The 16,102-nt window shown below is 46.9% G+C and overlaps 1 protein-coding gene across 2 annotated transcripts in view; it reads right to left on the bottom strand.

Moving 5' to 3' along the window:
• Positions 1–6,254: 6,254 nt before the first annotated feature.
• The window catches only part of col5a1 (procollagen, type V, alpha 1), a 633,899-nt gene continuing 624,051 nt past the window's right edge, over positions 6,255–16,102 (bottom strand). For both annotated transcript variants that reach the window (XM_068012023.1, XM_068012024.1), the window contains exons 66-67: positions 7,737–7,970; positions 6,255–6,995 (exon numbers count right to left, since the gene is read on the bottom strand). In XM_068012023.1, coding sequence (XP_067868124.1) covers positions 6,849–6,995; positions 7,737–7,970 — 381 coding nt within the window. In that variant the 3' untranslated portion in view covers positions 6,255–6,848. The remainder of the gene's footprint in view (positions 6,996–7,736; positions 7,971–16,102) is intronic.

Raw genomic sequence — 16,102 nt, 5'->3', positions numbered from 1 at the left:
TGCTTCACAAACCACTGACCACCTCCAGGCGCGTATCCATTGTCTCTCGAGATAAGGAGGCCCAAAGAAAGATAACTTCCACCCCTTTGTGTTCCAGCTGCCTTGAGATAAAGGCAAGATTGCATTCAAATAAAAGCAAAATACTGCAGATGCTGGAAATCTGAAATAAAAACAGAAAGTGCTGGAAATACTCGGCAGGTCTGGCACCATCTGTGGAGAGAGAAGCAGAGTTAACGTTTCAAGTCAGTGACCTTTCATCAGAAGCCAACATTCTATTCACCTTTTTAATATTGTTTTGCACTTGTTTTTAGTGATTTCTGCACTTAGCCTCCTAAATCTCTCCGTTGCTGCACAGATCTTAGCTCCTCCCCTTTTCGAATAAACTCTGCCTGATCTTCGGTCCAAACTGTATACCTCACACTTCCCCATGTTGAAATCCGTCTGCCACAGTTTTCCCCACTGACTCAATCTATTAATGACCCTTTGAAACTTTCTGCTCCCATTGACTGTATTTCTTTTCCCCAAACTTGGTGTCATCAGCAAACTTTGATATCGGTCTCTCTTTTCCTTCATCCAAGTTACTGATACACATCGTGAAAAGCTGTGGCCTCACTGCAGTCCCTGTTGGACACCAATAGTCCCAACCTGCCAATTTGAGTACAACAACAAATTTTATTATATAGCACCTTCAACATAGTAAAACGGCTCAAGGCACTTCACAGGTGCACATGCAAACAAAATATGACACTGAGCCAGAAAAGGACCAAAAGCATCTACCAGATGCACTGCTGCAACGCACCAAAGCTCCTTCGACAGCACCTTCCAAACCCACGACCTCTACCAACTAGAAGGACAAGGGCAGCAAATACATGGGAACATCACCACCTGCAAGTTCCCCTCCAAGTCACACACCATCCTGACTTGGAACTATATCGCCGTTCCTTCACTGTCGCTGGGTCAAAATCCTGGAACTCCCTTCCTAACAGCACTGTGGGTGTACCTACCCCACATGGACTGCAGCGGTTCAAGAAGGCAGCTCACCGCCACCTTCTCAAGGGCAATTAGGGATGAGCAATAAATGCTGGCCTAGCCAGCAATGCCCACATCCCACGAAATGAATAAACAAAAGCTTGGTCAAAGAGGTAAGTTTTAAGGAGTGTCTTACAGGAGGAGAGAGAGGCGGAGAGGTTTAGGGTGGGAATTCCAGAGCTTAGGGCCCAGGCAGCTGAAGGCACAGTGTAATTAAAATCAGGGATGCACAAGAGGCCAGAATTGGAGGAGTGCAGATCTCGAAAAGGGTTGTGGAGCTGGAGGACATTACAGGGATGGGGGGATGGGGGGATGTGGTGGGGCGGGGGGGGGGGGGAACGGGGGGCGAGAACATGGAGCAATTTGAAAGCAAGGGTGAGAATTTTAAAATTAAAGCATTGCTTAATTGGGAGCCAGTGTAGGTCAGTGAGCACAGGGGGTGATGGGTGAATGGGACTTGGTGCAAGATAGGCTCCAGGGCAGCAGAGCTTTGGATGACCTCAAGTTTCCAGAGGGTAGTATGAGAGAGATCAGCCAGGAGAGCATTAGAATAGTCAAGCTTAGCGATAATAAAAGCACGAATGAGGGTTTCAGCAGTCGACGAGCTGAGATATGGCAGAGTTGGGTGTTGTCATGGAGATGGAAGTAGGTGCTCATATTGATGGTACATTATCCCTAATCTGTGTCTCTTACTTGCTAACCAATTCATTATCCAAGCCAATTGGTTGCCTCGATTTCCATGGGCTCTCATTTTTGTTCAGAGTCTCTTATGTGGAACTTTGTCGAATGTCTTCTGGAAATCGATACAAATAACAGCCACATGCGCTCACTTAACTATTATTTTAGTTATCTCGTCCAAAAATTCAACTAGGTTTGTTAGACATCACTCCCATTTACAAATCCATGCTGGCTCTCTCTGGTCAGTTCATATTTGTCCAAATGCTCAGACACTCTGTGCCTAATAGTCGATTGTAGTTACTTGTACAGCTGTGAATGGAAAGGAAAGCAGTCTGAGTTTCATGAACAAGTTTATTGGGCTCTCATAAACATTTACAATATGTCACATGACAGTATAACAATCTTATTCAAAGATTCAGGGCCAATAAAAAGTACCAAAACTCTTCCAACAGTTTGTCATTAACAATATTTTATGTTCAAGTCACATGTTTCTTAAGAAAAATAAAATTACAAAAGTCTTTTTAATGCAAAGGCAATACCAGCTTGGATAGCAGTGGAGAGATGGGGGAGAATGAGGGAGATGAAAAGAGGGAGAGATACTGTGAGAGATGGAGAGAAACTGAGAGTGTGAGAGACACACAGTGGAAGAAAATGATATTGTGCGACAGAGAAAGAGGCAGAGAGTGAGAGAGGCAGAGAGAGACAGGGAGTGAGGGAGATGGAAAGGCAGGGAGTGAGAGTCAAAGAAAGATGGAGAGAGATAAACAGTGAGAGAGATGGAAAGGCAGGGAGTGAGAGTCAAAGAGAGATGGAGAGAGACAGACAGTGAGAGAGATGGAAAGGCAGGGAGTGAGAGTCAAAGAGAGATGGAGAGAGACAGACAGTGAGAGAGATGGAAAGGCAGAGAGTGAGAGTCAAAGAGAGATGGAGAGAGACAGACAGTGAGAGAGATGGAAAGGCAGAGAGTGAGAGTCAAAGAGAGATGGAGAGAGACAGACAGTGAGAGAGATGGAAAGGCAGGGAGTGAGAGTCAAAGAGAGATGGAGAGGGACAGACAGTGAGAGAGATGGAAAGGCAGGGAGTGAGAGTCAAAGAGAGATGGAGAGAGACAGACAGTGAGAGAGATGGAGAGGTAGGGAATGAGAGTCAAAGAGAGATGGAGAGAGACAGAGAGTGAGAGAGATGGAAAGGCAGGGAGTGAGAGTCAAAGAGAGATGGAGAGAGACATACAGTGAGAGAGATGGAGAGGCAGTGAGTGAGAGTCAAAGAGAGATGGAGAGAGACAGACAGTGAGAGAGATGGAGAGGCAGGGAATGAGAGTCAAAGAGAGATGGAGAGAGATACAGTGAGAGAGATGGAGAGGCAGGGAGTGAGAGTCAAAGAGAGATGGAGCGAGACAGAGAGTGAGATGGAGAGGCAGGGAATGAGAGTCAAAGAGAGATGGAGAGGGACAGACAGTGAGAGAGATGGAGAGGCAGGGAGTGAGAGTCAAAGAGAGATGGAGAGAGACATACAGTGAGAGAGATGGAGAGGCAGGGAGTGAGAGTCAAAGAGAGATGGAGAGAGACAGAGAGTGAGATGCAGGGAATGAGAGTCAGAGAGATGGTGAGGGACAGACAGTGAGAGAGATGGAGAGGCAGGGATTGAGAGTCAAAGAGAGATGGAGAGAGACATACAGTGAGAGAGATGGAAAGGCAGAGAGTGAGAGTCAAAGAGAGATGGAGAGAGACAGACAGTGAGAGAGATGGAGAGGCAGGGAATGAGAGTCAAAGAGAGATGGAGAGAGACAAACAGTGAGAGAGATGGAGAGGCAGGGAGTGAGAGTCAAAGAGAGATGGAGAGAGACAGAGAGTGAGATGCAGGGAATGAGAGTCAGAGAGATGGTGAGGGACAGACAGTGAGAGAGATGGAGAGGCAGGGATTGAGAGTCAAAGAGAGATGGAGAGAGACATACAGTGAGAGAGATGGAAAGGCAGGGAGTGAGAGTCAAAGAGAGATGGAGAGAGACAGACAGTGAGAGAGATGGAGAGGCAGGGAATGAGAGTCAAAGAGAGATGGAGAGAGACAAACAGTGAGAGAGATGGAGAGGCAGGGAGTGAGAGTCAAAGAGAGATGGAGAGAGACAGAGAGTGAGATGCAGGGAATGAGAGTCAGAGAGATGGTGAGGGACAGACAGTGAGAGAGATGGAGAGGCAGGGATTGAGAGTCAAAGAGAGATGGAGAGAGACATACAGTGAGAGAGATGGAAAGGCAGAGAGTGAGAGTCAAAGAGAGATGGAGAGAGACAGACAGTGAGAGAGATGGAGAGGCAGGGAGTGAGAGTCAAAGAGAGATGGAGAGAGACAGAGAGTGAGATGTAGAGGCAGGGAATGAGAGTCAGAGAGATGGAGAGGGACAGAGTCAGAGACAAGAGAGAGATCAAGAAAGAGACAGAGTGACAGAGACAGAGAGGCAGCAAGTGAGAAAGGCCCAGAGAAAAAGTGAAAAAGTAAATGGAGAAAGAGAAACTGAATGAGAAACGGAAGGAGAGAGATAAGCCCTTCAGTAAGGGATGAGGTGGCAGGGGGTGGGGATGGGGGAAAAGATGAATCAAATGTGCAGAATAAATGGAATGAGAGCTGAAGGCTAGGCACTGAGGGGTGGGGCTAACATTGCCAAGATGCAGGACTTGAGATTTTGCAGTAAAGAAATCAACAAAAAATGCTGGCTGTTTATTTGAAAAGAAAAACTCAAAGAGCGTGATGGAAAAGTGAGTGCAAGATAATTCCTGAAATGTTTTATTTCAGATAGGGACTATTTAGCAATTAAAGAAACAAGGACAAGCTTCATGTTTCTATTCAACACATAAATTAGCACCACAAACATCTCCTGGTTGTTTATCGGCAGTAACTACTGTTCTTGTAGCAACTCATCCTGAAAATGGATAATTAAAATAAAGCACCATTTACACGGCAGGGGAGGGAAGAGGTCACTTTGACGGAGACTTTCCTATGATTCAAAAAAAAGATCTGAATATATGAATATGAAACAGCATGCATAACATCTATAGAACCGGGATTCGGAATGCAGCCAGACAGTTAGGAAGCTTCCATCCTCAGGACAATATTCCAGGGAAATCAGTTGCGCCTTGTAAATGAAATGAACGGCATTAATCGGACAAAATAGCACCACAGGCGAGATGTCTAAATAGCACCTAATCTTCGGAAAACGCCATTTCTCCTCGTTGGACAGTCTCTCGATTAATCTTCACACATCTGGTCAGGAGCAGCTAAGTGATGCAAAAGGCAGGCTTTAGAGAGCTCTTAACCAGGAATTACTCCCGCAGCCGTCTGCACCCCCCGTGGAACGTGATGATTTTAGCACCGAGACAGTTTCACGGAACAATGAATGGTCCATTTTGCAGGACAAGGTTTTTACAGAAACCTTAACATGCAGAGTGTGCTCAAAATCTAGAAAGTGTAGCAGGAGCCCGCAAAGTATGTGTTATAGAGCCGTGTGCTTTTGATAATGCAGCAGAGCAGGTTTATTAATCCTAGATAACACACTTTTATAGTTTTATATATATATTTTGCACATTAGGTAAAAATGATCAGTTATCCTTGTACATTTTAACAGTCACATGCATTGATTCCGAAGCTAGAAGCTGCAGGAATAAAAATATTATACAATAAAATATTTACTTACAATCGTACAAAAATTGTTTTAAAAAGAAATAATAAATTGTCAGCACCATTTCTGAGGAAGGGTTTCAGTTCAAAACATTTATTTCACGAGATTTAAAAAAAAAACTATGAATCTGAAATCAGTCCAGAAAACATTGCAGGAGGTACAGAGAGAGGCTTAGTCAGTGTCAGAGAGAGAGAGAGGGGGGGGCGGGGATAGGGGGGAGGGAGGGAATGGGAGAGGGGGGAGGGAGGAGATGGGGGCGGGGATAGGGGGGAGGGAGGGAATGGGAGAGGGGGGAGGGAGGAGATGGGGGAGGGAGGAGATGGGGGAGTGGATGGGGAGGAGGGAGGGAATGGGAGAGGGGGAGGGAGGGAATGGGAGAGGGAGGAGATGGGGGAGTGGATGGGGGAGGGAGGGAATGGGAGAGAGGGAGGGGGGAGGGGATGGGGGAGTGGATGGGGAGGAGGGAGGGAATGGGAGAAGGGGGAGGGAGGAGATGGGGGAGTGGATGGGGAGGAGGGAGGGAATGGGAGAGAGAGGGAGGAGATGGGGAGTGGATGGGGAGGAGGGAGGGAATGGGAGAGGGGGGAGGGAGGAGATGGGGGAGTGGATGGGGAGGAGGGAGGGAATGGGAGAGGGAGAGGGAGGAGATGGGGGAGTGGATGGGGAGGAGGGAGGGAATGGGAGAGGGGGGGAGGGAGGAGATGGGGGAGTGGATGGGGAGGAGGGAGGGAATGGGAGAGGGGGGAGGGAGGAGATGGGGGAGTGGATGGGGGAGGGAGGAGATGGGGGAGTGGATGGGGGAGGGAGGGGATGGGAGAGTGGATGGGGAGGAGGGAATGGGAGAGGGGGGAGGGAGGAGATGGGGGAGTGGATGGGGAGGAGGGAGGGAATGGGAGAGGGGGGAGGGAGGAGATGGGGGAGTGGATGGGGGAGGGAGGAGATGGGGGAGTGGATGGGGGAGGGAGGGGATGGGAGAGGGGGGAGGGGATGGGAGAGGGAGGGAATGGGAGAGGGGGGAGGGAGGAGATGGGGGAGTGGATGGGGGAGGGAGGAGATGGGGGAGGGAGGGGAGGGGATGGGAGAGGGGGGAGGGGATGGGAGAGGGAGAGCTCTGGAACAGAGCTCCCCAGAAACATAAAACCGACTCTTCTCTTGCCGAGACTGACTGGTCAGGCCGCGTTGGTTTTGAAGACTTCACTTTACTCGGGACGGGTTGGGAGAGAATCGGGGTTGTCCAATTGTTGAGCGGATTTAGTTTAATGTCTGAAGGTTTCTGTTTGCTGAAAGCTACGAGACTAATTTCCAGGTAAAGTCTTTCTCTGGAGGCAATGTGAGGGTGAATTCAAAACTCCGAGCCTCCAATCAACTCGTACATTGAGGTTACAGTGTTGTTGCTTTCTGCACACTCTCTCATTCTTCCTCTGTGTTTTAAAACATTTTTTTTTTGTTTTTCTATACAGTTTGGAATGGTTTTATCCCACGAAACAGACAGGTCCAATTTCAAAGCCAAACTTCTGACCCGACTCTCCAAAGTCATTGAACATGATGTCAATGAAGGGCAGCTGTTCCACTTTGGGAGTGTTCACCTGTAATATAGTTTTCTGATAGCCTTTCTTTGTCTGCAGAGAGAGAGAGAAAAGGGCACGTTAGAAAATGGTCTCTGACTCCTGATAGAAACAAATCCGAGAGGGTTTGCACTTGCACAGCAGGCAGGGACACGATGGGCCGAATGGCCTCCTTCATGCCCTGGAACCAGTCCATGGTTTACAAAGCAGCTGTGAGCAGAAACTGGAGCAAATCTTGTTCCTGAAGAAAATAATTTGGAATGAATATTCCGAGTTTCTGGGCTCATCAGAATGAGAGATGTTGGAATTGGGAATATCTCCGCTCAGATTCAGTACTCCCAGTTCACAGACAATGAAATGCAGAGAAGTCCCTTTACTCTGCCTCAACAACTTTGCCACAAGCTCAGAAGACTAGCGTGTACTGCCAGAGTGTGACAGTAGCTCAATTCACTGGGGCCTTTCAGAGTGCTATAACCAGGGACTGGATTGAGAATATAGGGCACTGGGGATGGAATGTGGGCGAGATATAGCAAATGAAAAACGTTACAGCTCAATAGAAGATTGGATGGACACTGGGGAGAGGGTGGATGCAGGAACCTGGCTGATATCCAATGCCAATTGTAGTTCTTATTGTCATGTTGTTAAGGTCAAGACAGGCATAGGTTGGACACTCTGTCTATAACCTGGGGAGGATCCTATCCCACAAAACCCAGAGATTAACCTAGAGCTAACTCCTTCAATAGTTTGGAGAAACCTTTCTGATGTAACTCGAGAGAGTGAAGAGGATAGACTCACTGCACATTTGTCTACGATGGCTTGGATATAGGGATTATTGTCATATGACATCTCCTCATCATTGGAGCCCAGGAAGCGGATGGCTTTGTCGTAACTGTCCGATGTCGAGTCATACCAGGCCACGGTTTGGTGGCAGTTGTAGGTTAGGTTCTGATGGGCAGAGGCACTCAGCAGCCTCAGGAAGGTCATCTGCACCACTCCGACTGGATTGCTATCTGCATCTGTATAGGAGAGCTGATTGCAAAGAGAGAGAGCGAGAGAACAACAGTGCTAGGAGCCGATTCAAAACAAAACATCACACCTTTCACTCACTCACACTCAGCCCAGAATGAGAAGACTCTGTGGGCTGTGATGGTTACAAATTAGCCACAGTCTGTCTCTCAGGACATATTTAAAACCAGCAAACCCCCTGCTTTCGCTCAGACCATGTTAAGGTTGCAAGGGAAGCTGGGTGGATGTTCCTGCTTCAAGCTTTTCCTTTTTGCTCTATTTCACACTGAATCTCAGAAGCAGCCAAGAATTTTCATCTGGAACAGGGAAACCCAATAGGTTCAACTAGCCTGTCTATAATTACCCCCCTACTCCCTCAACCCCCTACCCACCCTCTCCCTCAACTCCACTCACCCTCTTCCTGAACCCCCTCTACCCACACACTCCCACAACCCCATCTACCTACTTTCTCACCAGATGTACATACGTAAATACGAATTAGGAGCAGGAGTAGATCCTTCGAGCCTGCTCCGCCATTCAATAAGTTCATTGCTGAACCATATTCCCCAACAACACTTCGCTAATGAAACTTGTAATTGCCCTTGACTCCATTTGCACTCTCTGATTCCCTGGTGACTTAATCCAGAACTCAATTCCCCTTTGGGTGAAAAGGAGAGATATTAAAGAGTTCAGAACATGGTCTCAGTAGTGGCTCCATTGGATCTTGTTGAAACTAATCTTCGATGATGCAGCTGTCTACAGGTTATATCTTGGCTAGTATTGACCCAGATACGAGGTCTCCTGACCTCACACGAATGCCTTTAATTCTCCCAATCTCATTACTTCTTCACTCCCACCCTCCTGCCCCCCTCACCCCTCTCCCTGGGTTCAGTTGTTGACCCGGTATCAGTTCACAGCCCCAGTTGAAAGTCTCAGCACAGCTCCTTCAGCCCAGGGTGCCTCCTCCTGCTAGACTCTGTGTAACAAAGAAGCCAATTTCAAACAAAACACGTTTACCAACCGCTGTTCCGGGATCCTTGGGTATTTCCAGGTTCCTTCCAACACTCATGAGAGTGACGTGACTGACAAGACATGCATAAAGTGGGATGGGTAACACAGCAAGCAGGGAAGAACACAACAGCCACTAGAACCAGACCCCATCACACCCTCCTTTTTAGACTTTGTTTGGATTGGAATTCATTCTGGAATGGACAGCGTGGTGTAGGAAATATAGGCTTTTATATATTTCACTTTGTACTATGAATTTTAGGTACTGTACTTTATATACGTGCTGTGGGGTCTTTTAGTAAGCAAAGAGTTAACTGCTGGTATGTGCAAAGCTGCATTGATTAGGTTAGACACAAATAAAAGGATGTCACACAATGATTAGGGGTAACCTGTTGGATGAAACTAGACGTATATAGAAACAAAGGGTGGGCTGTTAGAACAATTCAGGAAGATTGAATGGAAATGAAAACAGTTTAAGGATAATTGAGTCTGTCTGAGGAATATATAGTTCAACAATAAGAGACAGTCGAATGGCTACACTGTTAAAAGAGGCCAACTGTGAAGGACAATGTAAACCTTTAAGGTGTCTGCATGTTAACTTTGTCTATTGTAATCCAGGAGATGGCCGCATTATATGTGATGGTATGTTGACAAACCTAAATAGGTTATTGATTATATTAATATTACGAATGGAGGGAGTTGGTTACTTTTAGCAAATATAGTCGGAGAAATCATGAATCTGGTGGGTCCTGTTTAAGCTGAAGTACCTATTGTAATGCTTGTCAACCTTATTCGTATACTGTGGGCAAACCTTATGCTTTTGTATGAACCTTTAGTAACCAAAGAGTTAGTTTTAGACATTTGCAACTATTGGGAAATTACAGCTTATTTAAAGCAAGGGTCGACAGTATTATGCAATCAGTGTGAATAAAGAGAGGAGCCAGATGGTGTGGGTCAGGAGAAGGTGTAAAATGAAGAGTGGGATGTGTTCCCCATGTATAAATAATGTGATTAACCAGACTGCTGGACCGGACTTGAAATGTAGATTGGGGAAGGGGCTTCATCATCAACAAGAAGGTGAGTAATTAGTAACCGGTGAGAGAGCAACTAACAAATCTAAGACCAAAAAACAAATGTATGAGACCAGAGACTGAACCGCCAGAATACTCAATTAGAACTGTATAAAATTCCCTGGAGCCTGTCGATGATACTATAGTTACTACCGAAGATCAGAAGAGGAGGAAGAGAGGGGGGAACAGTGTCTAGAGTCTGATAGTTTCAGGAAAGCAAGCACCTGTAAAAAATTTTGCTTATTGCCTACTGTTAAATATACTTTAATAAATTCTGGTTGATTAACTATAATTTGGCTGTTATCCTTGCCTCCCAAATGGTTGTCTTGTCTGAACTAAAGCGGTGGGGAGAGGGGGCAGGGCAGGGGAGGGGAGAGGGGACAGGGGGGCATAGTCTAAGTCTCTGGGTATCTTAGCCAATGACACATTTATCCCTAAAATAACAAAATACTGCAGATGCTGGAAATCTGAAACAAAAACAAGGAAGTGCTGGAAATACTCAGCAAGTCTGGCAGCATCTGTGGAGAGAGAAAGAGAGTTAACGTTTCAGGACTGTGACCTTTCATCAGAACTGGCAATGGTTAGAAAAGAATTAGATTTTAAGCAAAGTGAAGGTGGGTGGGAGGGGGGGGGGGGCGGGGAGGTTAGTGGATAATGGTGGGGGAGAGAACTAAAGGGAAGCTGAGTGATCGGGCAGAGGGCAGGAGAGATTAAATAACAAAGCTGTCACGGACAAAGGTGCCACACGCATTAACACGCTCTTTGCCTTTGTCCGTGACAGCTTTGTTATTTAATCTCTCCTGCCCTCTGCCCGATCACTCAGCTTCCCTTTAGTTCTCTCCCCCCCCCCACTTCACTTTGCTTAAAATCTAATTCTTTTCTAACCTTTGCCAGTTCTGATGAAAGGTCACAAACCTGAAACGTTAACTCTCTCTCTCCACAGACTCAGCCAGACCTGCTGAGTATTTCCAGCACTTTGTTTTTATTTCAGATTTATGCCTGCCTTTCCTGAATGGCAGAAAAATGACTGAAAAATGACTTCTGGGCACCCAGGAGTCGACACCTTCCAGCAACAGTGAGAAGCTTCAATCACATGATTCATATTTCCATTTTTGTGTTTTAAAGTTTTAGATTTTAAGAAGTACATAAAGTATTTTTGAGTTTCATGTGCTGTCTTGATGCTACAGGGTCTTCCACTGATTGCCCCGGGGACAATCTTTTGACAAACTAATGACATTAAGAAAAGCCCATGATGCCACCTAGCAACTGATTTCATAAAATTACATAGAATTTTACAACAGAGAAACAGGAGAGGTGGTGGCATAGTGGTATTGTCACTGGACTAATAACCCAGGGTATTTCTCTGGGGACATGGGTTCAAATCCCACCACGACAGAAGGTGGAATTTGAATTCAATTAATAAATCTGGAATTAAAAGCTAGTCTAATGGCCATGAAACCATTGTCGATTGTTGTAAAAACCCATCTGGTTCATTAATGTCCTTTAGGGAAGGAAATCTGCTGTTCTTACCTGGTCTGGCCTACATGTGACTCCAGACCCACAGCAATGTGGTTAACTCTTAAATGGCCTAGCAAGCCACTCAGTTGTATCTAACTGCTACAAAGTCAACAAGGAATGAAACTGGACGGACCACCCAGCATCAACCTAGGCACTGGAAGTGACAATGGTAACCCCAGCCCTGTCAACCCTGCAAAGTCCTCCTTACTAACATCTGGGGGCTTGTGCCAAAGTTGGGAGAGCTGTCCCACAGACTAGTCAAGCAACAGCCTGACACAGTCATACTCACGGAATCATACCTTACAGACAATGTCCCAGACACTGCCATCACCATCCCCGGGTATGTCCTTTCCCACTGGCAGGACAGACCCAGCAGAGGTGGCGGGACAGTGGTATACAGTAGGGAGGGAGTTGTCCTGGAGTAAGCAGCATGCGATAGACAGAGCTAAGCGATCCCATAACCAATGGATCAGGATCTAAGCTCTGCAGTCCTGCCACATACAGTTGTGAATGGTGGTGGACAATTAAACAACTAACAGGAGGAGGTGGCTCCACAAATATACCCATCCTCAATGATGGGGGAGCCCAGCACATCAGTGTGAAAGATAAGGCTGAAGCATTTGCAACAATCTTCAGCCAGAAGTGCCAAGTTGATGATCCATCTCGACATCCTCCTGAAGTTCCCAGCATCACAGATGCCAGACTTCAGACAATTCAATTCACTCCGCGTGATATCAAGAAACGACTGAAGACACTGGATACTGCAAAGGCTATGGGCCCTGACAATATTCCGGCAATATTACTGAAGACTTGAGCTCCAGAACTTGCCGTGCCCCTAGCTAAGCTAGGTAGGAAAACTGAGGGAAGGTGGGGATGTGAGAGGGAAAATGGGATTAATGCAGGATTAGTATAAAAAATGGGTGGTTGATGGTCGGCGCAGACTCGTTGGGCCGAAGGGCCGGTTTCAGTGCTGTATCTCTCTAAGCTGTTCCAGTACAGCTACAACACTGGCATCTACCCGGCAACTGGAAAACTGCCCAGGTATGTCCTGTACAGAAAAAGCAGGATGGGTCCAACCCGGCCAATTACGGCCCCACCAGTCTACTCTCAATCATCAGTAAAGTGATAGAAGGGGTCGTCAACAGTGCCATCAAGTGGTACTTGCTGAGCAATAACCTGCTCAGTGATGCTCAATTTGGGTTCCGCCAGGGCCACGCAGCACCTGACCTCATTACAACCTTGGTCCAAACATGGACAAAAGAGCTGAACTCCAGAGGTGAGGTGAGAGTGACTGCCCTTGACATCAAGGCGGCATTTGACTGAGTATGGCATCATGTTGTGTGGCACTATCACCGTGCTAAATGGGATAGATTTCGAACAGATCTAGCAATGCAAAACTGGGCATCCGTGAGGCGCTGTGGGCCATCAGCAGCAGCAGAATTGTACTCAACCACAATCTGTAACCTCATGGCCCAGCATATCCCCCACTCTATCATTACCATCAAGCCAGGAGACCAACCCTGCTTCAATGAAGAGTGCAGGAGGGCATGCCAGGAGCAGCACCAGGCATACCTCAAAATGAGGTGTCAACCTGGTGAAGCTACAACACAGGACTACTTGCATGCCAAACTGCGTAAGCAGCATGCGATAGACAGAGCTAAGCGATCCCATAACCAACGGATCAGATCTAAGCTCTGCAGTCCTGCCACATCCAGCCGTGAATGGTGCTGGACAATTAAACAACTAACTGGAGGAGGTGGCTTCACAAATATCCCCATCCTCAATGATGGGGGAGCCCAGCACATCAGTGTGAAAGATAAGGCTGAAGCATTTGCAACAATCTTCAGCCAGAAGTGCCGAGTTGATGATTCATCGCGGCCTCCTCCTGAAGTCCCCAGCATCACAGATGCCAGACTTCAGCCAATTCGATTCACTCCACGTGATATCAAGAAACGACTGAAGGCACTGGATACTGCAAAAGCTATGGGCCCTGACAATATTCCGGCAATAGTACTGAAGACCTGTGCTGCAGAACTGGCCGTGCCCCTAGCCAAGCTGTTCCAGTACAGCTACAACACTGGCGTCTACCCTGCAATGTGGAAAATTGCCCAGGTATGTCCTGTACACAAAAAGCAGGACAAATCCAACCCAGCCAATTACCGCCCCATTAGCCTACTCTCAATCATCAGTAAAGTGATGGAAGGTGTCATCAACAGTGCCATCAAGCGGCACTTGCTCAGCAATAACCTGCTCAGTGACGCTCAATGTGGGTTCCGCCAGGGCCACTGAGCTCCTGACCTCATTACAGCCTCGGTTCAAACATGGACAAAAGAGCTGAACTCAAGAGGTGAGGTGAGAGTGACTGCCCTGGACATCAAGGCAGCATTTGACCGAGTATGGCATCAAGGAGCCCTAGCAAAACTGAGGTCAATGGGAATCAGGGGGAAAACCCTCCGCTGGCTGGAGTCATACCTAGCGCAAAGGAAGATGGTTGTGGTTGTTGGAGGTCAATCATCTGAGCTCCAGGATATCACTGCAGGAGTTCCTCAGGGTAGTGTCTGAGGCCCAATCATCTTCAGCTGCTTCATCAATGACCTTCCTTCAATCATAAGGTCAGAAGTAGGGATGTTCGCTGATGATTGCACAATGTTCAGCACCATTCGTGACTCCTCAAATACTGAAGCAGTCCGTGTAGAAATGCAGCAAGACCTGGACAATATCCAGGCTTGGGCTGATAAGTGGAAAGTAACATTCGCGCCACACAAGTGCCAGGCAATGACCATCTCCAACAAGAGAGAATCTAACCATCTCCCCTTGACATTCAATGGCATTACCATCACTGAATCCCCCACTATCAACATCCTAGGGGCTGCCATTGACCACAAACTGAACTGGAGTAGCCAATGTATTTATATGGCTACAAGAGCAGGTCAGAGGCTAGGAATCCTGCGGCGAGTAACTCACCTCCTGACTCCCCAAAGCCTGTCCACCATCTACAAGGCACAAGTCAGGAGTGTGATGGAATACTCTCCACTGGCCTGGATGGGTGCAGCTCCATCCAGGTGGGCCGAAGGGCCTGTTTCAGTGCTGTATCTCTAATCTAATCTAAATCTAAAACACTCAAGAAGCTCGACACCATCCAGGACAAAGCAGCCCGCTTGATTGGCACCCCATCCACAAACATTCACTCCCTCCACCACCGACGCACAGTGGCAGCAGTGTGTACCATCTACAAGATGCACTGCAGCAACGCACCAAGGCTCCTTAGACAGCATTTTCCAAACCAATGACCTCTACCACCTAGAAGGACAAGGGCAGGAAATACATGGGAACACCACCACCTGCAAGTTCCCCTCCAAGTCACACACCATCTTGATTCGGAACTATATCACCGTTCCTTCACTGTCGCTGGGTCAAAATCCTGGAACTCCCTCCCTAACAGCACTGTGGGTGTACCTACGCCACATGGACTGCAGCGGTTCAAGAAGGCAGCTCACCACCACCTTCTCAAGGGCAATGAGGGATGGGCAATAAATGCTGGCTTAGCCAGCGATGCCCACATCCCATGAACCAATAAAAATAAACTGCTCCGTGCTGGTGTTTCTGCTCCACACGAGCCTCCTCCCACCTTCTCTCCATCTCACCCTATCACCATATCCTTCTATTCCTTTCTCCCTCATGTGTTTATCCAGCTTCCCCTTAAATGTATCGATACTATTCACCTCAACCACTCCCTGTGGGAGCGAGTTCCACATTCTCACCACTCTCTGGAGAAAGTAGTTTCTCCTGAATTCCCGATTGGATTTATTAGTGACTGTCTGATATTGATGTTTGCTGGTTTTGGTCTCCCCAGTAATGGAAACATCTTCTCTCTGTCTACGCTATCAAACACTTTCATAATTTTAAAGACCTCTATCAGTTCACCCTTCAGTCTTTTTTCTAGAGATAAAAGAGCCCCAACCTGTTCAGTCTTTCCTGATAGTTATAACCTCTCAGTTTCTGGTATTGCTCTTGTAAATCTTTCCCAATGCCTCGATATTCTTTTTCGAAGACCTTCAGTGTTCATCGACCTGAAACTTCAACTCTGTTTCTCTCTCCACAGATGCTGTCAGACCTGCTGAGTATTTACAGCACTTTCTGTTTGTATTTCAGATTTCCAGCATTTGCAGTATTTTGCTTTTGCATTTGTAGGAGCATTTTCTGACCGGGCCAGTCAGGAAAGTAAGGCTAATTGTAGTATTTGTACTGTGGTGAGTCTGACATCAGCCATCTTTGTTTGGACTTTGGGTTGAGGCCGAGATGGCTATGGGTCTCAGTACCACAGCAGGTGATACCACCCTCAGTACCACTTGTCCCCACTGCAGGGAGCTGAGCTTTACGCTTTCGCAGATTTAGGCTACATGATATTGTTACAGAATTTCCATATATTTTTGATAAAACTTGGAATCTATATTTTTAATTGAAGAGGCTGACCTTTGGGTGTTTTTTTTTAAAGTAAGTTCAACAGAAGTTGACCAGTAAACAAGTTTTTACTGGAAAGCAGGTGATTTCAAGTAAACA

This window comes from Heterodontus francisci, chromosome 32 (genome assembly GCF_036365525.1).
Source record: "Heterodontus francisci isolate sHetFra1 chromosome 32, sHetFra1.hap1, whole genome shotgun sequence".
Classification (NCBI taxonomy): Eukaryota; Metazoa; Chordata; class Chondrichthyes; order Heterodontiformes; family Heterodontidae; genus Heterodontus; species Heterodontus francisci.
Note: the sequence above shows the minus strand (reverse complement) of the source record. Positions and strands in the feature narration are given on the sequence as shown.